General features: G+C 41.0%; 1 protein-coding gene across 6 annotated transcripts in view; it reads right to left on the reverse strand.

Annotated features, from left to right (window-relative positions):
- Positions 1–8,507: 8,507 nt before the first annotated feature.
- dennd6b (DENN/MADD domain containing 6B) overlaps positions 8,508–25,762 on the reverse strand; it is a 100,630-nt gene continuing 83,375 nt past the window's right edge. For 5 of the 6 annotated variants that reach the window (XM_059654540.1, XM_059654541.1, XM_059654539.1 and 2 more), the window contains 4 exons: positions 24,988–25,097; positions 21,597–21,699; positions 13,696–13,770; positions 8,508–8,917 (listed from right to left, as the gene is read on the reverse strand). In XM_059654540.1, the coding sequence (XP_059510523.1) occupies positions 8,795–8,917; positions 13,696–13,770; positions 21,597–21,699; positions 24,988–25,097 (411 nt within the window). In that variant the 3' untranslated portion in view covers positions 8,508–8,794. Of the gene's footprint in view, positions 8,918–13,695; positions 13,771–21,596; positions 21,700–24,987; positions 25,098–25,762 lie in introns of those variants that run through there. The other variant, XR_009447213.1, reaches the window with a different exon arrangement.

Here is a 25,762-nt window from a genome sequence, read left to right on the forward strand (position 1 = left end):
GATCGTGCTTTGAATGACTTCTGTCATTATTAGATACAGAATTGTAGATCTTTAACTCTGTTAGTAATGAATGCATTTAAATTTCTTTATGTAATTTTAAATAGATGCTGCAGTTGAATAATTAACATTAACAGTTCTCCCAACATGTTAATTTTTCTTTTGTGTGAGACTGTCTCACTTGTTGAGGTCTGCTAGAGTATTTTTTTGTAAATGTGCCTCTATCAAGTTTCAAACAATCTTAATTGTCTTTCAAAAGCATCTGGCAAATCACCTTTATCCAAAGAAAAGTCAAGCTGATTCAATTTCTCCTCATGACTGAAACTTCCCAACTGCTTTTTTTTGTTCTTTGCTGATGAAACAACATTGTTGTTGCCATCTTTGATTCATTTATTGAGAATTTCTGGAAGTGATCTTCCTTCCAACAAGATAGTTTGGAGGCAAAGAGGAGTGAGAACCAGCTAGCTAGTACTGGAGAATTTTTGGCACCTCCATTCAAGAGAGAGACAGACAGACAGAGAAAGAGGTTTGATGCTTTGTCTTTGCAGGTTAGATCTTTCTCTGCTACACTAAACCCACAAAACCACAGGCACCTGATCAGGAGCCAATTAAAGTATGGTTGTCAATGAAAATTCTCATCTACCATGCTAATAAACACAATGACAAAACAACTATTAACTGGGAAAGGGAAACGAAAAAGAAAAAGAAGTCAGAAGTACAAATCTGTTCAAAGATGTTGATGAGTTGTTTTGGCCGCCTTCTGACTCTTGGCAATTGACACAAGATTATAGATAACTTGAGTCTCAATCTTTAGTTGAACTCACTAGTTGAAGATTCACCTTTTCAGTGTCTCTGAAGGTGGTTTTTCCTTTCAACAAGGGGAGACAATGACCTAGTTGTAGTATCACCAGACTGTTGATCCAGACACCTGGATAGCATTCTGGGGACCCATGTTTGAATCCCACCGTGGTAGACAGTGAAATTTGAATTCAATAAAATATCTGGAATTATGAATCTAATGATGACCATGAAATTGTCAATTATTGGAAAAATCCACCTGGTTCAGTAATGTCCTTTATGGAAGGAAACTGCCATCCTTATTTGGTCTGCCCTCATGTGACTCCAGACCCACAGCAATGTGGTTGACTCTGAACTGCCCTCTGGACAATTAGGGATGGGCAATAAATGCTGTCGAGCCAGTGACGTCCTCATCCTATTAATAAATAAAAGAAAATAATTTTCAGGAAGAATAATTTACAGGGAAGTTATGAATAAGAACCGTTACCATGAGATTGTTACTTCACCACATGGAAGAGAGAAAAATGTAGATGGTCTCTCTTTGCAGGTAAGAAGTTTCTTCTGGATTATCCAAACAGGAGGCTGTAACCACTTGGCCAAGAATTGAAAAGTTCTGAATCTACACACCTGGTTGATTGAAGACAAACAAATGTCTCTGGGCAAAACTGCCTGAAAAGACATGTAAACATGTGCACACAGTGCCATTCTGTCTAGCATTTTCTCCTATTACTTGAATAAGGGAACACTGTAGATTCAACTTAAATGTTACAAGAACCCATTGTGAAAGAACAACATTTCCCTAATTTAAAGCAGCAGGGTTAAAAAGAGAATCCCAAGACATTCTATACAAACATTAAAAACAAGATGATAACTAGGGAGACATTAGGACCACTCAAATATAAAGGAGCGAACTTGTGCTCAGAGGCAGAGAATGTGGGTGAGAACCTAAATGGGTACTTTGCATTGGTATTCACCCAGGGAAACAATGTGGCGGATAGTGAGATATGTGTAGAGTGTGCTAACATGCTAGGGCATTTTCATTCTAGATAGAAGTGGTGTTGGATCTCTTGAAGACCATTAAAGTGATGAAGCCCCAGAGCCCAATGATATCTTACCCCAGGTAATTGAGACAGACAAGACAGGAGATGGCTGGGGCCTTGACCAAGATCTTGTATCCTCACTAGCCACTGGAGAGGTCCCAGAGGACTGGTGAGTAACTAACGTTATTCCTCTGTTCGAGAAGGGAAACATGGATAATCTAGGAAATTACAGACCAGTGAATCTCATGTCGTGGTTGGGAAGCTAGAGAGAGTTCTTAAGGTAGGTTTTATGCACATTTGGAAAAGCCTGGCCTAATTAGGGACAGTTAGCATGGCTTTGCGTAGGGCAGGTCATATCTTAGTGGCTCAATCAACTTTTTTGAGGAGTTGACAAAGGTGATTGATGAGGGTGTAGCAATGGATGTTGTTTACATGGATTTTAGTAAGGCAGTGTCGCTCATGGTAGGCTCATCCAGAAGATTAAGATGTATGGTATCCATTGGTGATACAGCCACATGGATTCAGAATTTCTTGCACATATGAAAGAGAGGGGGTATTGGTGTTTTATAGGTGGACACCCATGACTAGTGGTGTTCTACAGGGACCTCTGTTGTTTGTAATATTGATATATATAAAAATAAATGACTTAGATGAAAATGTAGGTGGGTGTGTTAGTACATTTGCAGACAATACAAAGATTGGTGGAGTTGTGGGTAGTGTAGAAGGTTGTCAAAGGATACAGTGGGATATAGATCAGTTGCAGATATGGGCAGAGAAATGGCAGATGGCGTTTAATCCACGTTAAGTGTGAGGTGCTGCATTTTGGGAGATCAAATGTTATGGAAAAGTACAGTTAATGACAGCCCTCTATACATCAATGTTGTTCAGAGTCATCGTGGTGTTCAAGTCCATAGCTCCCTGAAAGTAGCCACACAGTTGGGGAGGGTGGTAAAGGTGGTGTGTGGCATGCTTGCTTTTATTCATCAGGGAATTGAGTACATGAATCAGGATGCCATGTGCAGCTTCATAACACTTTTGTTCGGCCACATTTAGAGTATTGCATTCAATTCTGGTCGCCACATTACAGGAAGGATGTGAAGGCTTTGGAAAGGGTGCAGAACAGGTTTACCAGGATGCTGCCTGGATTAGAGGGCATGAGCTAGAAGGAAAGGCTAGAAAAACTCAGCTTGTTTTCTCTGGAGTGGCAGAGGTTAAGGGGAGACTTGATAGAAGTCATTAAAATTATGAGATGCATAGATCGGGAAAAAGATTCTGACTGTCAACTCGAGTGGCAATGTCTAATACTAGATGGGTATGCATTTAAAGGTTACAGGGGGAAAAGTTCAATGGAGACGTGAGGGGTACTTGTTTTTTTAAAACAGTGTTACGAGTCTGGAATGCACTGCCTGGGGTGGTGGTGGAGGCAGATACAATTGGGGCATGTAAAAGAGGTTTAGATAAGCCAATGAATATGCAAGGAATGGAAGGATATAAGCCAAAGGAAGGCAGAAGGACTAGTTTCATTTGGTGTGATGTTCAGTTGCTGCCATAGGGCCAGTTCGTTAGAGACTTATATAATTCTAACATGATTGGACAGGGGTAGATGCAGGGAGGGTGTTCCCAGTGGCAGGTTTGTTCAAATACAGAGGCCACAGGATGAGGATTCAGGATAGAAAATTTAGGATACTGATGAGGAGACATTACTTCACCCAAAAAGGGTAGGGAGCCTGTGGAATTCATTACCACAGGAAGTAGTTGATGTCAAAGCATTGAATGTATTCAAGAGGCCACTGGATGGCACGGGGTGGTGGTGGTGGTGGCATGTGAATGGTATCAAAAGGTTATGGGGAGGATGCAGGATAAGCTACTGAGTTGGGTGATCAGCCAAGTAGCCTCGTCCTACTTCCATTTTCCATGTTTTTATGTTCTCTTTTAATTTTTAAATTTCACAGTCCAAAATAAAAATGGGTCTTTACACAACTTTATGCTCAGCACATAAAAACACAGGGAAATACCTCAAGGAAGGGTTGTTTAATTGTAATAACATTGAAAATGCATGGCTCTACCAGACTGTTAATGTCCTCTTCACTTGTTGAATCTGTGTCCATTATTTGAAACTGCATTCAAAAGTTTGATCTCCCGCTATTCTGTCCCTCTATTCCAGTTCATCTGCCAAACACCTTAAATCTGTCGCCTCTGGTTACTAAATATTCTGCCAATAGGAACAGCTTGCTCCACCCATCTCCCCTTTATTTCCTCACCCCACACACACACCCCTACCTTTACAACGTTCAACACCTCAATTAAATTTCTGCTTAATCCCTTCTAAGCTTTTTTGATGTCTGCATATTACAGCCATTTCGGGCTGCTACCAATCTAATCAATCCCCCAGAACCCTCTCCAAAACCTCGTTATCCTTCTTGTGGTGCCCAAAACTGGTCATAGTGCACAAATGATTATTAAAATTTAGTATCATTTTTGTGCTTTTAAACTTCACACATTTTTGGAAAAGGCAAAAGATCCTTTGACACTTTTAAACAGCCTCAAGATGGTCAATAGTCTTCTTTATGATATCTGTCAAAGCTTTCTACATTTCTAACTTCTCCTCAAACTTCATGTTTATCCAGCACAACTTTCAGTTCTGAAACTCAAATTCTGTATAATATTTTTCTTGCTGTCCTCCATTAGCTCAACTGACATCCTTATGTTTCTTGTTCCAAATGAGATAATTTCACACATTCTCTGCATGAAACTGCATCCGCCATCTATATTCTGAAGACTTACTACTTTCATTTTCTTTACTCCATTTTCCAGATGGTTCTCATCTGCAAATCCAAATAATGCCCTTAATATATAAAACAACAACTGACCGGAGAGTCTCCATTGTATGTACTTCTCTACTTGCAAAACAATAATTTCATGACTTCTCTTGGATTTCTATGTCAACAATATTGATAACAATTCTACACTGCAATGGATGTGGACATGGCTTTCAAAAAAGGCATTTGATAAATATACAATGTCCTCATCAAGCCCGTTACTTCAAACAGCTCAACTAAGTTAGTGATGCACAGCTTGCTTTTTACAAAATGTGTGCTTTCATTTTATTCATGTACATTTTTTCCAACTGTCACTTCAGTATATCCTGGGTTAATGTCTTTAACTTTCTCAGTTAAACTGACTGCCCTTTTGTCACTAGATTTATCCTTCTCCATTGAAGATGTAAAGAACTGTTATAATAGTGGGTTCCATGACACACCGTATTTTGAAGAAAGCAGGAGAAGCAATCTTCAATATTACCAATTTAAGTATTAATTTCTCACTTATTGACCTGGATAAGAAATAAACAGAGTAATGAGAATTACATTTCAAAACATGCAGAATCATCGAGAAACTAAGCTTGCAAGGCCAGAAAATTGTAATATCTTGTAACAAATTAGATTAGGTAGATGAGTTAAACATAAAAAAGTTCAGGGCTCTAATGGTTTCATATCAGTGACCAGAGTAAGTCAGTGTTCAAGGAGAAAAAGTTCCTCCAAAATTAGGGCAGCAGATTGAATCAGGTCAAAGTATTAGAAAGCTGTGTTTGAAGGCATTTTGAAAGAGCCCAAATACCCCATTTTCAGTTCCTTTACCTTTCCTTAAATTACTTATTCTTAATTTACTTATTCTTAATTTACTTTTCATGTTGATACCGTGTATTTCAATCAAGTGAATTTTACATCCTCATAATTCTGCAACTCTCTGCCCTAATCTCTGACAATTATACTTGTAGCTATGACAGCTTAATCACCAAAAAAACCAACCAGCTGTTTCTACTGTCCCAATTTTAAACAGCTTTATTGGATATCTCATTCTCCCCTTACAAGGAAAACAGCCATTTTTCAAGGCTTTATCAATTGCCTTTTGAAAATTCATAGAAACAAAATTCACTATTTCCTTCATAAATGTACTTCCTCAAACCTCTTTGAGCTGTCTGTCTCCTCTCCACCTATCTTCTCCATCCTCCATCCACCTTCTGTCCGCCTTCCCCTCTCTCCCTATTTGTTTCGGAGCCCCCTTGCCCTCCCCCGTTTCTGGGGGGGGAGTCTCGGCCCGGGGCGTCGGCCTTCCTGCTCCTCGGATGCTGCTTGGGCTGCTGTGTTCATCCAGCTCTACACCTTGTAATCACCCTGTAACAGCTACTGGATCCCATACCACCAACCAATAGGGCTAGTATGATTACGGGATGCCATGCAGGGACTGTGGGAGCCATTGCACGGGCCAATCGGGTGGAAAAACTGACGGTGCGGATGCATGGGCGCGGACTGGTCGTCGGGGGACGCGATCGTTTCTCGCTCGTCTCGGTGCGCGCGGGCACGGAAAGACACAAATTCAACTGGGACAACGCATCCTTAATGGCACGGGCCGGAGACGTGCCGGGGAGTTCCTGGAGGCCTGGCGTTCCGGCCGGGGCTCTGTCGGCAGTCGCGCTGGGCTGGACCTGATGTACGGATCACTGGGGGGCAGGGCCGGGAGTGATGCTAACCACACCAGCGAACTAGATATGTGGATGGCAGGTGGGACAGGGCGCCGGGGGCTCGCTGGCAGTGTATCCCAGGAGGATGACAGAGCCTTGGCAATCAAACACTTCAGTTTAGTGTGCAAGTGTACAACCTCAGCCACAACTTGAGCTACATATCTTCTCAAAAACTTTAAATGGCTTTATCTGTACTTAACGCAATGGGACTAGCAAAACCACTGGAGATGGCACGTGTAAGAGGCTGACCAAGAGCAAGTTTAGGAATTTGTGATTTGGGGAATTAAGGGCCGATAGGAGTACAGTGAGCATGGAGTTCAACTGAGCATTTGATACCTTTTCATAATCCTATTTCTATTAGCTTGATAGGATAGCTAAAGCTTTGCATAACCACAACCACATAAAACTACTAACATTATTTCTATGTTATATAGCCAGAGACTTTTCCCCAGGGCAGGATTGACTGCCATGAGGGGTCATAGTTTTAAGGTGTTAGGAGGAAGCTATAGAGGAGATGTCAGAGGGAGGTTCTTCACCCAGAGAGTTGTGAGCGCATGGAATAGTTTGCCAGTGGTAATCGTGGAAGTGGAGTCATTAGTGACGTTTAAGCGACTGCTGGACGTGCACATGGACAGCAGTGAATTGAGGGGAATGTAGGTTAGGTTAATTTATTTTTGGATGAGGAATATTCCACGGCACAACATCGTGGGCCGAAGGGCCTGTACTGTGCTGTACTTTTCTATGTTCTATGTTCTAAACAGCTTTTAACTTGGTCTTTTCTTACAAAATCACTTCAGTAATTCATGCCTTTAAATATTCTTGTTTCAAGAAGTATTATTAGAATCAGCAGTGTCATCTTAAGTTCAGACATAATCCAGTCTTTCACTGCTTCAGATCGGCATGACAGGTCGGCACAACATCGAGGGCCGAATGGCCTGTACTGCGCTGTAATGCTCTATGTTCTATGTTCTATGTAAATAGTTTTGCCAACCTTTAGAAAGAAAATAGAACTGTGGATGCTGTAAATCAGGAACAAAAACAGAAGTTGCTAGAAAAACTCAGCAGGTCTGGGAAAATGAGAGAAGAAAAAAGCAAACCAGAGAGTTAACATTTCAGGTCCGGTGACCATTCCTCAGAACGCGATTCTGTTGCCAACCGTCAGAATGGATTTTATAACAATTTATAGTTTCCACCACAAATGCAGAATTTGTCTTCCATCAGTCAGGCCAGTATTCCGGCAGCGCCAACAGATCAGGTCATCGCACTGAGCTCTTATTACAGTTTGTGCAATGCTATTTGTCACCGACTGCATTCTCACATTAAAATCTAATTAGCAGTCAGTCAGTAATCTATAGCAACTCCTCAGATACAGAAGCAGTTCTTGGTTACATGCAGCAGTGACAAGTAACATTCATGCCACAGAAATGCCAGAAGCAATGGCCATCTCTGACAAGAGAAAATCTAATCATCTCCACTTGACATTTAACAACATATCCTTAGTGAATCCTCCACCAGCTGCACCCTGAAAGTTACAACTGACCAAAAACTTTAATTAGGTCAAACACAAATACAGCATCTATAAGAGCAGGCCACAGGCAAGGAATTTAACAGTAACTTACGTCTGCTCAAAGTTTGTCCATCTCCAACAGGTGGTCAGGAGTATGATGGAATACTGTCCACATGCCTGGATGAGTGCCACTTGAACAATCAAGAAGCTTATCACTAGTCAGGACAAAGCAGCTTGCTTAACTGGCAGTCCATCTATTGCCTTAAAAAGTTACTCCTTGTACCACCAATGCAGAATGACAGCATTGTGTGCCATATACAATGCACTACTGCAACACAAGAAACTTCCTTCCATAAAATCTTCCAAAACAGAAATCTCTACCACCTAGAAAAACAAGGGCAAGAGGCATATAAGAATAACATCAGTTGCAAGTTCCCTTTAAAGCAGCACTTCATCCCGACCTGGAACTATATTGATACTCCTTTACTGTCACTGAATAAAAAAATCCTGGAACGCCCTACCAGTACTGTGGGTGTATCTACGACAGGTGCACTGCAGCAGTTAAGTTCACTATCACCTCAAAGTCAGTTCGGGATGGCAAAGAACAATGATGCCCACATCCCACATACAAAGTCGAAACAACATGGAGTTTAAAACTGTTTAATTGAATCTGGTGATACCTTTTAAAAACTACAGAGTAGTACTATGTGTACAAGTTAGGTTACATTATTAACATTTCAGTTCATCATTTGCAAATAACTCTGGCTACTGAAAGAAGTTTTCACTCTATTGCAATCTAACCACTGCAAGCAATGCTCTTTGTACAATGAAAATTTCAAAATCTGACAGCAGAAAACATGGTGTCCAATGCGACTTCTTTCTTCTGATTTCTTCTGACAGGCTGAACTGCCTGCGTGGCACTTGCTATTCCAATCAATGTTGCTGCAGCATGACCTGTAGATCATCAGGCAGGGAGCAGATTACTGTTTCCAAGTACAGTTCCAGTTTCTCCAGCAAGTCTGCCCTAAGTGAGAGCTGATGAACCCTTGCTTTTATCTGGACAGGAAAGAACACCCATTATATTATGAAAAATAACATGAAAGGGAATTGAAAATGTGAAATAGTTTGGCTTTCAACAGGTATCAGAGAATACAGACGTTTATAGATGGATATTGTAAATGTTCATTAATTCATTAATACACTTTGCGTGCTTACACACACACACACACACACACACGGGAAAAGACTATTATTAAAGTCTGCAGCACAGGAGAACATTCTATTTTTAAAGAGAGGACCAGAATACATAAGCTTCTTCCATCTTCACAGATCTCTGCAGAGCCCCTGTCTGGAATACTGAATTCAGTTTGAGGCACTGTACCTCCATTAGAATACATTAGTTTTGGAGGTGGTACAGTACGAATTCAAAAAGGAATGGAACTAGGGCTTGAAGACTTAAATTAATGACAACAGGTTGCGTCTACTAAACATTTATGTACATGCAAAAGAAATACAAATTAAACAGTGATCCAAGAGGCATTTAAGATGCTTAAAAACATTCAATGCAATATACAAATACCATAATAATCCTTGTAGAAAAAAGGGACATACACCTGACAAGTAGAACTTGGCCATTCAGGGTGATGTTAAGAATCACTACCTTGTGTGAAGACTAGTGCAATCTGAAATTCTCTTCCAAAAATTCCAAAACAAAGATGGTGTGTTTCAATTAAGTGACCTCTTACTTTTCTAAACTTCAGTGGATATGAGCCTAGCCTGTACAATCTTTCCTCATAAGACAACCTACCCATTCATGGCATCAGTTTAGAAAAGCTTTTTTATTCATTTGTGGGATGTGGAGGTCGCTGACTGGGCCAACATTTCTTGCCCATCCCTAGTTGCCCTTGAGAAGGCGGTGGTGAGCTGCCTTCTTGAACCACTGCTGTCCACCTGCTGCACATTTATCCACAATGCCATTAGGGAGGGAATTCCAGGAATTTAACCCAGCAACAGTGTGAAGGAATGGCGACATATTTCCAAGTCAGGATGGTGAGTGACTTGGAGGGGAACTTGTGTTCCCATACGTGTGATGCCCTTGTTCTTTTAGGTGGAAATGGTCATGGGTTTGGAAGACATTGTTTGAGGATCTGCGGTGAATTTCTGCAGTGCATCCTGTAGATAGTACACACTGTCACTACAAGTGTTGATGGTGGAGGGAGTGGATGCTTGTGGATGTTGTGTCAATCAAGCGGGCTGCTTTGTCCTGGATGGTATCAAGCTTCTGAGGTGTTATTGGGGCTGCACTCATGCAGGCAAGCGAGAAGTATTCCATCACATTTCTGACTTGTGCCTTGTAGATGGCAGACAGGCTTTGAGGAGTCAGGACGTGAGTTATTTGCTGCAGTATTCCTTGCTTCTGACCTGCTCTTGTAGCCACTATGTTTATGTGGTGAGTCCAGTTGAGTTTCTAGTCAACGATAACCTCCAGGATATTGATAGTGGGGTATTCATTGATGGCAACACCATTCAATATCAAGGTGTGATGGTTCATTTGTCTCTTATTGGTGATGGTCATAGCCTGGCATTTGTGTGGCGTAAATGTCACTTGCCACTTGTCAGCCCAAGCCTGGATATTGTCCAGATCTTGTTTGCACTTGAACATGGACTGCTTCAGTATCTGAGAGTCATGAATGGTGCTGAACATAGTGCAATCATTGGTTAACATCCCCACTTCTTATGCTGGAGGGAAAGTCATTGATGAAGCAGCTGAAGATCGTTGGGTTGAGAACACTACCCTGAGGAACTCCTGTAGAGACATCCTGGAGCCGAGATAATTGACCTCCAACAACCACAACCATTTTCCTCTGTCAGGTATGACTCCAACGAGTGGAGATTTTGCCCCCTGATAACCATGGATTCCAGCTCTGCTAGGGCTCGTACTGCCACACGGTGTTGAATGTGGTCTTGATGTTAAAGGCTGTTGCTCTCAGTTCACCTCTGGAATTCAGTGCTTTTGTCTATGCTTGAAAAAGAGATTGTAATGAGGCCACGAGCCTTGGTGGAAACCAAACTGGGCATCATGGAGGTTATTTCTGAGCAGGTGCTGCTTGTTAGCACTGCTGATGACGCCTGCCATGACATTACTGATGATTGAGAGTAGACTGATGGGGCGGTAATTGACGGGTTGGGTTTGTCCTACTTTTTATGTACACGACAAATTTGGGCAATTTTCCACATTGTCAGGCAGATACCAGTGCTGTAACAGTACTGGAACAGCTTGGCTAGGGGAGTGGCAATTTCTGGAGCACAAGCCTTCATTACTATTGCTGGGATGTTGTCAGGGCCCATAGCCTTTGCAGTATCCAGTGTCTCCAATCATTTCTTGATCTCACATCCAAAGATGACTGGTATCTGTAATGCTGGGGACCACTGGAGGAGGCGGAGTTGGATCATCCACTCTCCACTTCCAGCTGAAGAATGCTGCGCATGCTTCAGCCTTATCTTTTGCACTGATGTGCTGGGTTCTTCCATCATTAAAGATGGGGATATTTGTGGAGCTTCCTCCTCCAGCAAGCTGTTTAATTGCCCATCACCATTCACGACTGGATGTGGCGGGTCTGCAGATTTTAGATCGGATACATTGGTTAAGTGATTGCCTAGTCCTGTCTATCACTTGCTATTTATGCTGTTTGGCGTGCAAGTCGTCCTACTGGTGGCTTCACTGGGTTGATACCTCATCACCAGGTATGCCTGGTGCTGCTCCTGGCTGCCCTCCTGCACTTTCCATTTAGAACTAGGGTTGATCCCCTCACTGGATGGTAATGGTTGAGTGGGGATTTGCCAGGCCATGAGGTCACCGAGATGCCCAGTCTGGAGTTGCTAGATCTGTGCAAAGTCAGTCCCATTTAGCACAGTGAAGATGCCATATAACAAGATGGAAGTTATTCTCAATGTGAAGAAGGGACTTCGTCTCAGAATTCCACAGAATTCTGTAAGATCAAATTTAATCTATCAATAATTTATGTTCTGTCTATTAAAATAAATACATTATCAAGTCCAGCAAAACTGTTGACTTTTAGCTGCATTAATTTTGACAACACTTTTTCTTTTTAATATCAAATATTTTCCTCTTATACTATATCTCTAAGGAACACTTAGTGGCGAGATGTGCAGTACAATTTCAAAATAATGGTAATAGGACTTGGATAGTTAAATTAAGACAGGTTTTATATACCAACATAATCTTTGTTAGAATATTGAAGTTTAAAGGGTGATCTCACAAAAGATGCAAAAGTGATTAAATGATTCAATTTAATACATACAAACTATTGCCCTATGGTGCCCTGAACAAGGGTCATAAACCATAAAATTAAAGCTTGCCTCCTCAATGAAAGAGTTCCTCACTCTAACAAATCTCTTGGTTCCCCTCCAACTGTGGCACTCAACACCTTATAAATCCTTGCCCCTGCAGCGGGGACTTGCACTGCTAAGACCCAGGTACTCCCTGCACCTTTCTGCTCCCACTATTCTTGAAATGTCCATTTTTCATACTGCGCACTGGCTTTAAGTGGCATTTATATTGAATCTCTTGAATGTCTTTGTTCTTCTATAGTTCTTACTTCTTCACTACGTAATTTAACTTGCTTGAGTCCAAAGTGGAATATCTCATTTTCGTACATTGAATGTCATCTGCCATAACTCTGTTCATTCATTTCATTTATCAATGTTCCTTCACTACTTCCTGTTTCCAATGACATCATACAACATACTGTAGGACTCTGGAGTTGTTTGGTACAGCAGAGAAGAAGGGGTGTATAAATAGATTCAGAAGATTTGTTTTGTGCTTGAGAAAGAAAGGATTTAAGGATACGCTTTGAAGTTGGACTGACAGTATTGAACTATGAGAAAGGAATCTATTTGTTTAAACCTTATGCAAATGACAAAATTCTTTTAGCTTGGATTCAACCGCTAAGTAATGTTTCAATGGAAAGGCTTTAGCATTGGCAATAGAGAAAAATGTCATCTGCATGCTGCACAGAAAGCATTTCAGTAAAGACAGTGTCAAAGTCTAGTAAACTGCTGATAAATTAGATAACAGATTTAACTGGTGGGTAAGAGACAATCACTCGGGTTTGGATTAAAACATGAATTGGTCATGGAACACAGAATAAGAAGGGAATACAAGTGTGTTAGAAGCAGTTCAAAAAAAATTCACTTTACTGATTCTTAGGATAGGAGAAGTTTGAAAAGGTGGGCCTGTATTCATTTGAGTTTTGAAAACAGTGACAGGCAATCTTGTTTATATATACAAGATCATGAGGGTGGATGCTGAAGGGTATTTCCACTTGTGCAAAGGACCAGAATTAGGGGACACATTTAAAAATCAGTGATGTCCATTTAAAACAAGAATTAGAAAAAAATCTCTCAAAGGGTCCCCAAGTCTGCGGAGCTCTCTTTCTGACAAGTACAAGCAGGTTCCTTAAATATTTTTAGGCAGTGGTATATAGATTCCTGTGAAGCAAGTGGTTGAAAGGTTATCAGGGACAGTTGGGAATGTGGATTTGAGGTTACAGTCAGATCAACCATGATCTTAATGAATGGCAGAGCCAGTTTGAGGGGCCAAATGGGATATATATGCTCAAAGTTCTTAAATTCATAAGCTTGGCATTATCCTTCTGATTTCACTCCATATTTAATCAATGGATCTATCCTGAAATTGGTAGAAAATAAACAAAGTGACATTTTGAATGAATTTCCTTACACCATGATAACAATCTATAGATAGTGACACACTCCAATTCATTGAGAAATGTACAACCAAAGGGAAATATTACCAGTTTCTCACGCAATTTTAAAACCAGGTCCACAACTTCCACTTCAGATTTTTCTTGTACCCACATCAGCAGATCCTAGAAAATAAGCAGAGTCAGTGTACACAGCAAATAGATTTTCACTACTTAGTGACTGAATATGAAATGCACCGAAACTCAAGGAAAACATCTGTTGCACAGCAGCAGCTTTGTAAGATGCTGAGAGGTGCGGGTGTTTGTTTTTAGTACAATATATAGATCCTGCTTGTCAGGTTTTTTAATTGGTTTCAGCATTTAATATAAATAGTTCCCTAGATCCACTGCAATAGAATTGTGTTCTGATGGCTCATTCACTGGATCATTGCACTTTTTGGTATACATTGTGGACATAGGTATAAAGGACACAATTTCAAAGTTTGAAAGGTCATGAAACTTGGAAATATAAAAAATGAAGATGGCAGACTTCAAAAGGATATAGACTGATAATTTCAGATTTCTATTCCCAGTTCATGTATTTTATGAGAACAAATGAGGAGAGACAATAGGAACTAAACGATATAATATCAATGAGAGTTCAGAAACAGAGACACTTGAGGTGTCCATGCACAAATCTTTGATTGCAGCACACTAAATTGTGAAGCCTGTTTAAAAAAAAGAATAGTTTGAGGTTCTGAGTACAAAAGCAAAGAAGCCATGGTATTCTGAATCTTTATAAATCACTAGTTAAGTCTCAGCTGGTGTATCATGTTTATCTCTGAACTTTAGGAAGGATGTCAAGGTCTCCTTGAGGGCACAGAAGAGATCTATTAAAATAATCTTAGGGATTGGGCACTTCAACTGCAAAAAACAGCACATAACAAGCTGGAATCTATCACTTTTTAAAGTTAAGACCAGATTTAACACATGAAGAGTTTTTGTTTAAAAAGAAAACTTTCTGCCCGGCAGGATGGTCAACAACTAGTTGATATGGACTTAAGATAACTGGTGAAAACAAAAGGAGGGGAATAAAGGATTGAGGTGAACAAAATTGTTTTCTTAGAGAGCTGGCTGTTATAAATCAGGAATGATATGTGTTAAAAAGGTGGTAGAAGCAAATTCACTATCAACTTTAATAAACCTGGATAAATACTTGGAAAATGGAGAATACAAGGTTTTGAAAATGTTTGATTCACTCCACCATAGAGCCAGCACAAGCATAATGGGCAAACAGCTTCCTTCTATGCTTGGAGATTCTCAGACTCCATGGCTATTAGTGCTGCTGAGATAATACATCAGGACAACTCTGTCGAATGCTTCCCATAAATTTATTATTGGGGTTCCATTCCATTGATGCCAGATACTGAAATAGGTTTGCCTTCCTGAGCTCCCTCACTGTCACTATGACACTATCCAGCTGCTGATCTAGCTCCCACTTGTGCCCTTTGCCCTGTTCCTGTTTACTTACACTTCTCCCCCTGCCTTGCCTCAGATCAACATCTTGACATTACGTATGTGCAGTCTCAGGCAACTGGCTACAATATTAGAAATCTTCTCTAGGCCTCACCATAATGCTGTGCCATTCATTATGCATAAGCGGCAATCTTTCAAAACAGCATATCCTCCAAATCAGCGTGATCAATCCCTCAAGCAATCCACTCATTAAAAACATTTCTGCATAGTTACTTCAAATTAATTGAATAAAAACTGAACATTAATGAAATTAAAATTAAACATAACTGTAAATCCTGGAAATCAAACAAAATAAAATTTCTGAAGAAACTCAGTAGGTCTAGCAACAACATGGAGACAAATCAGAGTTGAAGTTTCAAGTCCAGTGACCCTTCTTCAGAGCTAAAATGATATTAATTCAGCCCAACGAAGATGGATCTGTGCCGCGCATTAAATTTTTAACTGAACATTCTGTGCAAAACAAAAATAAAAGCAAAGCAGGGTACAGAACAAAAACAGGCCCTTTGGTCCACCAAGTCTACAATGACTTACTAAACTGAAAAGCAAAATGCAGTCTGTAGACCTCTACTCCCTGCACATATATCTGTCAAGAAAGTCTTAAAATGTTGCTGTTTTACTCACCTCCACCACTTCCTCTAGCAGCCCATTCAAGTATTTACTGTGTAAAAACATTGCCTCTCATTTCCTTTAAACTTACCCCCTTCTACCTTAACCCCATGTTCCCTAGTAATTGACAATTCTCCTCTCAGGAAAAAGACTTACTACCCATTCTATTCATGCATCTCAATTTTGTAAACTTCTATCAAGTTTGGCATTCAAGTGAAAATCAACTACATTTTTCCAATATAAGAGGTAACAAAGTGTAGAGCTGGATGAACACAGCAGGCCAAGCAGCATCTTGGGAGCACAAGTGGCCTGCTGTGTTCATCCAGCTCTACACTTTGTTATCTCAGATTCTCCAGCATCTGCAGTTCCTATTATCTCTGACACATTTTTCCAATATTTCCTCACAGCTAATACCCTACAAATCTGGCAACCTCCCAGTAAGTCATTTCTGTACCTCTCCAAAGCCTTCATAAGCTCCTGTGTGGCAACCAGACCTCTACATTATATTGCAAATGTGGCCTAACTAAAGTTCTACACAGCAGCAATATAACTTGCCAACTTTTACACTTTAAGCTCCAAACAATGAAGGCAAGAATGTCATATGTCTTCTTGACTGCCTTATCTGGTGTTGCTACTTTCAGGGAACTGTAGACCTGTACTCCCAGATCCCTCTGTGTTGATGACAAGGGTTCTGCCATTCATTCAATACTTCTGAAACAACTGTACAGAGATCATATTTCTGTCAGCCAGTCACCCTTTATTTACTTATGGCCAGCCAACTTGGAGTCAGTCCCCTGGTCTGAAGAGATGCTAAATCTCCTAATTATATTGGCCATCCAGGGTTTTCCTGATTGGCCCGGGTTAACAACCCCAATCAAGGATCTCTTAGTCACCAAGATCCAGTTAGTTTCAATTACCATGTCACCCCACCCCGACTAAGTCCTTGGATGGAGGCTTGGTTTCTCCCTTGTAGATCTGGTTCCTCCAGCTCAGACTCTGATACAGGTGGCACGTGCCAGTCTGCAGCCCATATCGTATCCAGAGCGTGTCAGCCGAGTTTCCTCCTCTTCTTGGACTCTGAGGTTTCCACAACACTAGGGAGAGTGGAAGAACCTATGGTTTCCGACAGACCTTCTGGCTGTTTGAGTGGCCGGGTATGTTTTGTTCCTGCCCTGTTTGCAAGGTAACAGCTTTCAGTTGATCTGCATGTTTGTTCAGGACTGTATCACCTATCCAAACTTCATAAGTCAAGAGATTTGACCACGCATCGACCTCACTTCATATCCATATAGGGCCATTTGCGTGGTCCCAGCACCAAACTTTATTCATTCATGGGATGAGGGCATCGCTGGCTAGGTTGCATTTATTGTCCAAAGAGTGGTTAAGAATCAACCACATTGCTGTGGATCTGGAGTCACATATAGGCCAGACCAGGTAAGGATGGCAGTTGCCTTCCCGAAAGGGAACCAGAGCGGTTTTTCTGACAAATCAGCAATAGATTCATGGACCTCATTAGACTCTTAATTCCAGATGTTTAATTATTTCAAATTAAATGGTCTCTCTCACTTAGAGGGGGCTTTCGGCCAGCAATGGCATTCCTGTTGCCATTTCACCCTCTGCCACCATCCAGGTCTGGAAATACCAGCTTTAATCTGATGCGGAGTCTTCACCCCATCAGCAACTCTGCTGGACCTATCCTGGTTGTTGTTTGCAGGATGGTCCTATATTCGAACATGAACCAGGACAGTTTGGTATCAAGTGACACTGTAGGCTACTTCTTTAAGCCTAACTTCAATGTTTGGACCGTTCTTTCCACTAGACCATTGGACGTTGGATGGTATGCAGCTGTTCTTATGTGCCGAATGCCATTTGACATCAGGAAATATTCAAATTCCCTGCTGGTAAATGACGTACCATTGGCTGAGATAATACTTCCGGGAGTTGATGATTCTCAATTGTCATCTGAATTTAAAAAGAACTTGACACGCATCCAATGTCTTTGAAAGGGTGTCCAAAATATCCATGAACATTGAGCCTATTAAAGTACTGGCACAGGCAACATGCAACTGAGTCCAAGGTTTACACCACCATTCCCACAAATGTGAGGGCTCTGCTGGTGGTAATTTTTGTCCTTGTTGGCACTCCGTGCATTGCCCCACCAATGCAACTATCTCAGCATTCAACCCTGGCTACCAGATACAACTTCTTGTTAGCATCTTCATCTTGGAAGCCCCTGGTGCAGTTTGGCCAACATCTGACAGTGACCTTTACTTGGGACAATCACCCTTGCTCCCCATAGTAATATGCCATCCCCAATAGTGATCTGGTCTCACCAGGTCCTGTAAGGTTTCAATCCTGGTTGCGATGGCCCTTCTATATACCCCACTACCACTAGCGGTTTCAGTTTTGCTAGGATCTTTCTGCATGCATAGACAGTTATTGTCAGCAGGAAGACGGAGGGTTTCCAGGAAGTTTAAAACTGAAAATGGACTCTTCCAAAAAGGCATTGCCAGTACAGTATCCGCTCATGGCTTCCTGGAATGTGTTCTAACTTGTATGTGCTGAGAATAAGGGCTCAATGCTGAATTCTACTGGAAGCTATGGGTGGCATCGCCTCATCTTCCTTCAGTAGCTCTAGCAGGGGTTTGTGATCTGTTACAATGACAAATTCCCATCTGAAAAGATACTGGTGGAACTTCCTCACACCAAAGAGGACAACCAAATCTTCCTTTCTATCTGGGCATATTTTCATTCGCCATCTGCCTAAGTCTGGGAAGCATATGCTATCAGGCATTCCTCTGTTGGGCACTGGTGAGCCAACACTACCCTGATACTGTACAGGGAGGCTTCATGTGTCAGCACTAACCTCTTGTTTTTGGATCGTACTGAGCCAATACCTTAGATGATGATAGCCGCCTTTTCACTTCCCTAATGGCCATTTCTTGGCTACATGTCCACTTTCAAGGCTGACCCTTTTTCAATAGCCCAGGTTTTGCATCAATTTTCCATAATAATTCACTAAACCAAGGAAATACCTAAGCTCCAGTACATACATGGAAGCCTAGGCTCCTTTGATCGCTCTCACTTCATCTTCCAACAGGTGTAACCTGGTTTTGTCAACTCTGTAATCCAAGTAGGTGACGTGGGGTCAAAAAACAAAGTTGCTGGAAAAGCTCAGCAGGTCAGGCAGCATCTGTGAAGGAAAAACAGTTAACTTTTTGGGTCCAGCGACCTTTCCTCAGTTCTGACTTCAGTTCTGTGGAAGGATCATTGGCCCAAAAAGTTAACTCTGTTTTCTTCTTCACAGATGCTGCAAGACCTGCAGAGCTTTTCCAGCAACTTTGTTTTTGTTCCTGATTTACAGCATCCACAGTTCTTTCAGTTTTTATTAGGTGACTTGGGGTGCCTGAACCACACATTTTCCCTTCAAAAGGTGCATGCCCAGCTGGGGGAAACATTTAATAACTTTGTCCACATTCTCCATTTATTGGTCTTCCCTGTTATTGGTATGTCATCCAGATAACCTTGGCTAGTCCTTGTAAAATGTTCTCCATTTTGGGAAAGTGGAAATCATAATGAACCCTTTGAGAATTCAGCATCAGTTAAAAGTAAGATCAATTTAGAGGATGCACTATTTTCAATATCTCACTATGGTTCAGACCTGTTGTCCTGTAGAGATTATACAGTACCTTTTTGTACTCCCCCTCTGACACCAAGATGCTAGGCCTCAGTAAAATGATGTAAACAAATAAGAGACTTAACACCTGTTTGGGAGCAATGCCACTCTACTCACTTGGATGAGACAACCTGTCGCCAAAAAGATATCTTTTGAAATTTTCTTGGAAGTTTGGTTGCCTGAATGTGTGATTGAGATAAGTAAGAAGAGCCCTCCTATTGGCACATTAAAAAAAATTATGGCTACTAACACTGGCTCCCTTATCAAACTTACGCTGCCATCTGAAATAACTGCATAGTGGCCGGTATCCTATTGCCCAGTCACCCTTTGTTTACTTCTGTACAGTAAACTGGACAGCCAGCCAACTCAGTCAGTCCCCTGAACTCAAGAAGTTCTAAATCTCCTGGTTATATTGGTTAGCGAGAGCTTTCCTGATTGGGGTGGTTAACCTGGGCCAATCAATCAATCAAACCCATAGTCAATAAGATCAAGCTGATTTCAATCACTACAACCTCCCTCCTGCATTAAATCGTCCAAAGTGCATCACCTCACACTTGCACTGGCTCCAGTCGGAAAAATACCTTTCCACTGCTATTGTCTTCAGTGACTAATCAGTTCTATATCCATCTCCCAGCTCACCACAGATTCGATATGACTTCACCTCTGTATCAGCCTGACAGGAGACATCTTGTCAAAGGCCTTGCTAAAGTTCACATAGAACTGTCCGCATCAGCTATTTGTCAAAAAAACTCAATCAAGTTTGTGAGACATGACCTTCTCATACAAAGCCATGCTGCCTAAGTCCATATTTTTCCAAACAGGAGTAAATCTAATCCCTAAGAATCTTCTCCAATAATTTCCCTACCACTGACAAAAGACTCACAGGCCTATAATTTCCACATTATCCCTATTACCCTTCTTAAACAAAAGAACAATGTTGTCTATTCTCCAGTCCTCTGGGACCTCTCTTGGACTAAAAAGAGATTACAAAGATTTTGTACAAGGCCCCAGCAATTTCTCTACCTGATTCCCTCAACATTCTGGGATAGATGCCATCAAATCCTGGGGACATGCAAATCTTATTGCTTTTCAAAATACCCAACATCACTTTTTTTTTTAAAAACGCTGATAAGCCCTTGAACATAAACATTTCAATCCTGAAACTCACCATCCGACATGTCCTTCTCCTTTGTGGATACCAATGCAAAATATTCCTCTGGCTCCATGCATAAATTCCCTCCTTTGTCCTTGAATGGACCTACCCTTTCCCTAGCTCCCTTTTGTTGTTTATATGTATAAAATGCCTTGGAATTTACCTTAATTCTGTTTGCCAAAGACATTTTGTGATCCCTGTTAGCCCTCTTAATTCCATGTTGGAGGTCTTTACTGCTATCTTTCTATTCTTCAAGGGCTCTGTCTGTCTTCAATTTCCTAAAGCTAATGTGTGCCTCGTTTTTGTTTTTGATTAAGTTCTCAATTTTTCTTGTCATTCAAGGTTTTTGAATCTCACCATCCTTAATGATAGACAACTACTTTTTAAATGAGTGTTTGTCATTGAATTCAAACAAACAACATAAATCTGAGATATCAGAGTTAACATTCCGTGTCCAGTGACTTTTCTCACAATTGATGGTAGGTGGGAAAAACTCGGTTTCTATGTAGAAAGTGGAGTGGGTGGTGGGGAAAAGGAGTAAGTGACAAGTGGAGATAGAGCACCCAAAACTCCAGGAGACTTCAGTTAGTCATCACTGCTTCCACACCCCACCCAGTCCACCAATGTATTACATTTAAAATCCTTGACTAAAGTTTTAAATCTAATCACAGTCTAGTTCAATCCTACTTCAAGTTTTTCTAGTATGATATTCCTTTGTTTCTCCTGTCATCATTTACCCATCAGTCTTAACACTTTCAATACCCTTGGCCTTATTATCTAGAAATGCCATCAGCAGCTTTGTCTCCATTTTTAAAAAGCCTTCTCAAAATTAATCAATTCAACTTGTCTTTCTCCTTCTATATCAAGTTTATTTTCTCCCCTGCCCCTCTGTAAATGGCTGTCTGACATCTAGGTTCAAGATACTATATTGATGCAAGTTGTTGCTACAGTAGACACATGGTAGAGTCGGCTTGAACAGCGATTTTTCACCCAAACCTATTTCGAAATATCCAAAGCTTCAACAATGGGCTATATACTTACTGCCTCACACAACACCTCAAGGTGAAGTATCTCCAGCTTCTTACACATCTCCTGGTATCTCATACGAAACCAGCCATCAAAGTTAGGAGATTTAAAAAAACGTCTGTCAATTTAAAAAACAAATTCTGCTCAGACCAGTAACCTAGTACAATAATACCTCAAAATTAAAAACATTTGAGTAAGCTCATTGTACAGTAGAGAACCAAACCAAATATAGACTTTACGGACAGGAACTGAGAAAGGAAATAAAAAGGAAATGACTATTTGATTGTAGTTAGAAAACCACATATAAAAGGAACTGAAAAAGGTCTTTGACAACATGTACAGGGTAGTCCAAAAAATTGTGGGACTAAATAAGGAGTCAATAGGAAAAGATAGATTAGTGATATGGGTAAAGAACTGGGCAGTAGGCCTAACAAAAAGATTGCTGCAGATTCAGTGAACCAAAAAGAAGGTTTTCCTGTGAAGGGTATAGCTGTTGGAGATAATAATGAGTATTATGCATAAGGCATTGTGTAAGAGGATGGTTTCCAAATCTCGTAGAGAAATTGGATAAGAAGTTCAAATTAAAAAGGAGGAACTTGAAAATGTTGGCAGCATATAAAATACAAAACTTCACCCAGTCCTGAAGTCATAAATCCTAGGCTTCCAGAATCAGCAGAGCTGTACAACATGGGAATAGACCCTTCGGTCCAACTTATCCATGCTGACCAGATATGCTAACTTAATCAAGTCTCATTTGCCAGCATGTGGCCCTTATTCCACTGAACTTTTCCTATTCATGTAACCATCCAGATGCTTTTTAAATGCTGTAATTGTACTAGCCTCCACCACTTCCTCTGGCAGTTCATTCCATACATGCATCACCCTCTGCATGAGAAGGATGCCCCTTAGATCCTTTTTAAAACCTTCCCCTCTCACCTTAAACCTATGCCCTCTAGTTTTTGACTCCCCCACCCTGGGGAAAAGACTTTGGCTACTGACCCTATACAGGTCCATTTTGACTTTCTAAAGGTCACCCCTCAGCCACCAATGGTCCAGGGAAATTCAGGGAATTGAGGGTGGAAATTGTGAAGAATCTGGCTATAATCTTCAAATCCTAATTACATTTGAAACCAGTGCCAGAGAATTAGAGAGTGCAAATACCACAGCTCCCATAAAAAAGGGGAGGAGAATAAATCTGTCTAAAGTAGAATCAGTTTAATTTTTCTGATGGGTAAACCTTTCCAGACAGTGGATAAGACTTTGGTAACTCTCAAGTGACAAGTTGGAGGGGGCTGGTCAAAAGTATTGAAGCCATGACAGACAGGCTTCTTAACATATGTTTGCCACAGGGTCATTTTCCAGCAATGGCAGTGGCAATGACAACAGCTCAGCCACCACCAACCTGGCTGGTCGCCAATGTAAGTAATTAAAAAAGGACAACTTACCGTCCTTTTCTCAGTTTCCCTGCATTTTGCCAGTGGTTGAGCAGCACCTTCCCCACAGTGCAAGATACACTTTTCAAGTGTGGGGGTGATTGGTGGAATCATAGCAACCAGAGCGTCTCAAGAGGGAGCCCTGGCTGAAATGGTCATTCTCATGGCTGTACCATATGAGCATCTGTGGTACTACCAAGACTACAAAGCTGCCAGTTCTTTGACCAAGTTAAATTGTGGAAAACCAAACCCAGCCTCCCCAATCCCCTCATCACTGGATGACAATCAATGGTAATTACTCAACTAGCCACTGTCAGGAATGCTAGTACGATTCTAGCTGCAGATCCTCCAAATGCCGTATAGGGTTAGGATCTGCAACTGGATGATAACGTCATTCTTCAAGTCACACCAGGGAAGCTCCCAGATTATATAAAGCAACATTGTCATTTGGTAAAATATAAATTTGCAAATTACAGCCAGCACAGAAATAATGAAGACAAAAAATGTTTGACTAACAGTGAGATTTTTGGTGAGGGAGTGGAGAAGCTTGATGTAGGATGTTTGATGTCGTGTTAATGGGTATTCAAAAGGCATTGCTTGGGGTTCCACATTATTAAATTCTTTACCAGCATCCAAACACATGAAATTAAGGGACACTGACAGAATGAATGTGAAACTGGCTAAGGGACAGAAAGCACATGACACTGGTGAACTCTTCTTTTCAGATTTATATTTAATATATATTTGTATTAGTGATCTGGATTTGGGTATACAGACTGTAAAAGGATAATCATCCAAACAAAAGACAGATGAAATTTTAGAGCTAGGGAAGCTGTGGACAATGTAGAGTAAATTAATGTTTGGAACAATCTAAGAAAAGTTGCAGAAGGTAGTGAGTGATACAGCCATTGAAGGAACAAAATACAAGGTTCAAATTTTGAAATTTTGCTAAAGTATGATCTGGCAATGCTCAGGACGAAGGCAATACTTTGAGAGATAAATTACTTGTTGCTTACTTCCAGTTGAGTTGGAGTTGGCACAAGATAGGGCTCAGAATGCCCGTTTAAATCCAAGGTCAGAGACGAAAATGTGGATCATGGTTTCAACAACAGCAGGAATAACGTGGGAGCAAAGCTGCAGAGGTACAAGTAGTCTGACTTGGTTGTGAATTAAGTGGGATTTCTATTCCGTGTGAAGCAGAATAGAACACCAATGTTATACACAATTTGATTGAACTTCAGATAGCAATTGGGAAAGGGATTGGGATCAGGAGCTATAAAGAAGGCTGTATTTTCAAGTTGGGGACAGCCAAGAATTGGGCCCGTTTCTAGTTTCTGAACTTATCCCTGGGTGGAAAGGGTCACCAGCCTGGTATTTTCATGGAAAGGACCCCCTTATTTTGCATGGAGATAGAAGGGGGAAATGTGTGTGCGCACTTGCACGTGTGTGTATGGACGAATCCCTTCACAGGGAGACTCTGTTGCATCTGGATTCAGACAAGGAGGGCTTCAATGCCTGCCAGGTATGCTGACCTCCGCTGCGTGGCTACAGCTAAGCAATTAAACTGTAAACTTCCAACCTCTTTCATTAGGGAACTGCAGGTTGACTGGAAAATCACAGTTGGCCACTTTTCAGTGTGCTCAGCAAGAACCTTAGTAAGAATAATTGTTTGCCTATCTCATGGGGCACTGGTAGCCCTTCTGGCTCTGCATCTGCTTTCACCAAAATAGTCAATACTAGGAATGCTGTAAGGAAATTGGCACCTTTGGTTAATGCTGCTAGTTATGGGGTCCAACCATCTTCACTTCCAGCTCATAGTTTCTGACAAAGACCATACATGAATGTTTTGAAAGCCACTGATATGATGAAAGCCAAAGGTGATTCCTCTACACCAAACTAAAAAAGGCTTCAATGCTTGATAGCTCCCCATACTTGTGGTCAAATTTGTAAATAAATATACTGACATTCTCTACCTGTATAATCCCACCCAATCTCCTTTTTGCACAGAGGTCAGTTGTGGTCCAGCATATTCCAGTGTCTTCATAAATTCTTCTTTGATAAATGGGTGGATCTGTGGTGGGTTCTGTAGAAGAAGGTAATAAGAATGAAGGAATCATCTTTCCATTATGCATGCAAAAGTCTTCTGAATTCGTGGCAGAATCTTATTGTTTGTTCCCAAATCACAAGTGCAGGCTCCCAATGTGAGCCACTCTAAGAGGTTTCATCATACATTCCTCCAATAGAGAACATGAAGCTTTCAACTTTCATCTCAGTCCACTAACTGAAGAATACCAGATGCGGTAGCACATCATCGAAAGACAAATGAATGAATGAATACCCATCTCTCACATGCAGGCTATATCAACAGTGGTATTTTTTAACATTGCATTAGGGAAAGTGTGGCCAAGCATCTGGAGAAACAAGAGTTGATCAGTAACAACCAGAATATATTGTAAAAAGGGTCAATCATGCTGAACAAGCCACATTAAATATTTTGAGAGGATAGCTAACACAGATGTGGGAGTATGTATTTGTATGGATTTCCCAAAGAGATTTAATTAAGTTTGACATAGAAGGTTGTTAACAGTAGGGGCGTGCATTAAATATTGATTTTTCCAATGATTCTTCTATCTGAATAACAAAACAAAGCAAAGCAAAGCAATCAGGGTGCATTGTAGAGACAGAGTACAAAAGAGGTGACACTAAGGGACAGACAGAGGTTATTTTGGGTAGGGCAGATGGGATGGA

Source organism: Stegostoma tigrinum, chromosome 25 (genome assembly GCF_030684315.1).
Source record: "Stegostoma tigrinum isolate sSteTig4 chromosome 25, sSteTig4.hap1, whole genome shotgun sequence".
Lineage (NCBI taxonomy): Eukaryota > Metazoa > Chordata > Chondrichthyes > Orectolobiformes > Stegostomatidae > Stegostoma > Stegostoma tigrinum.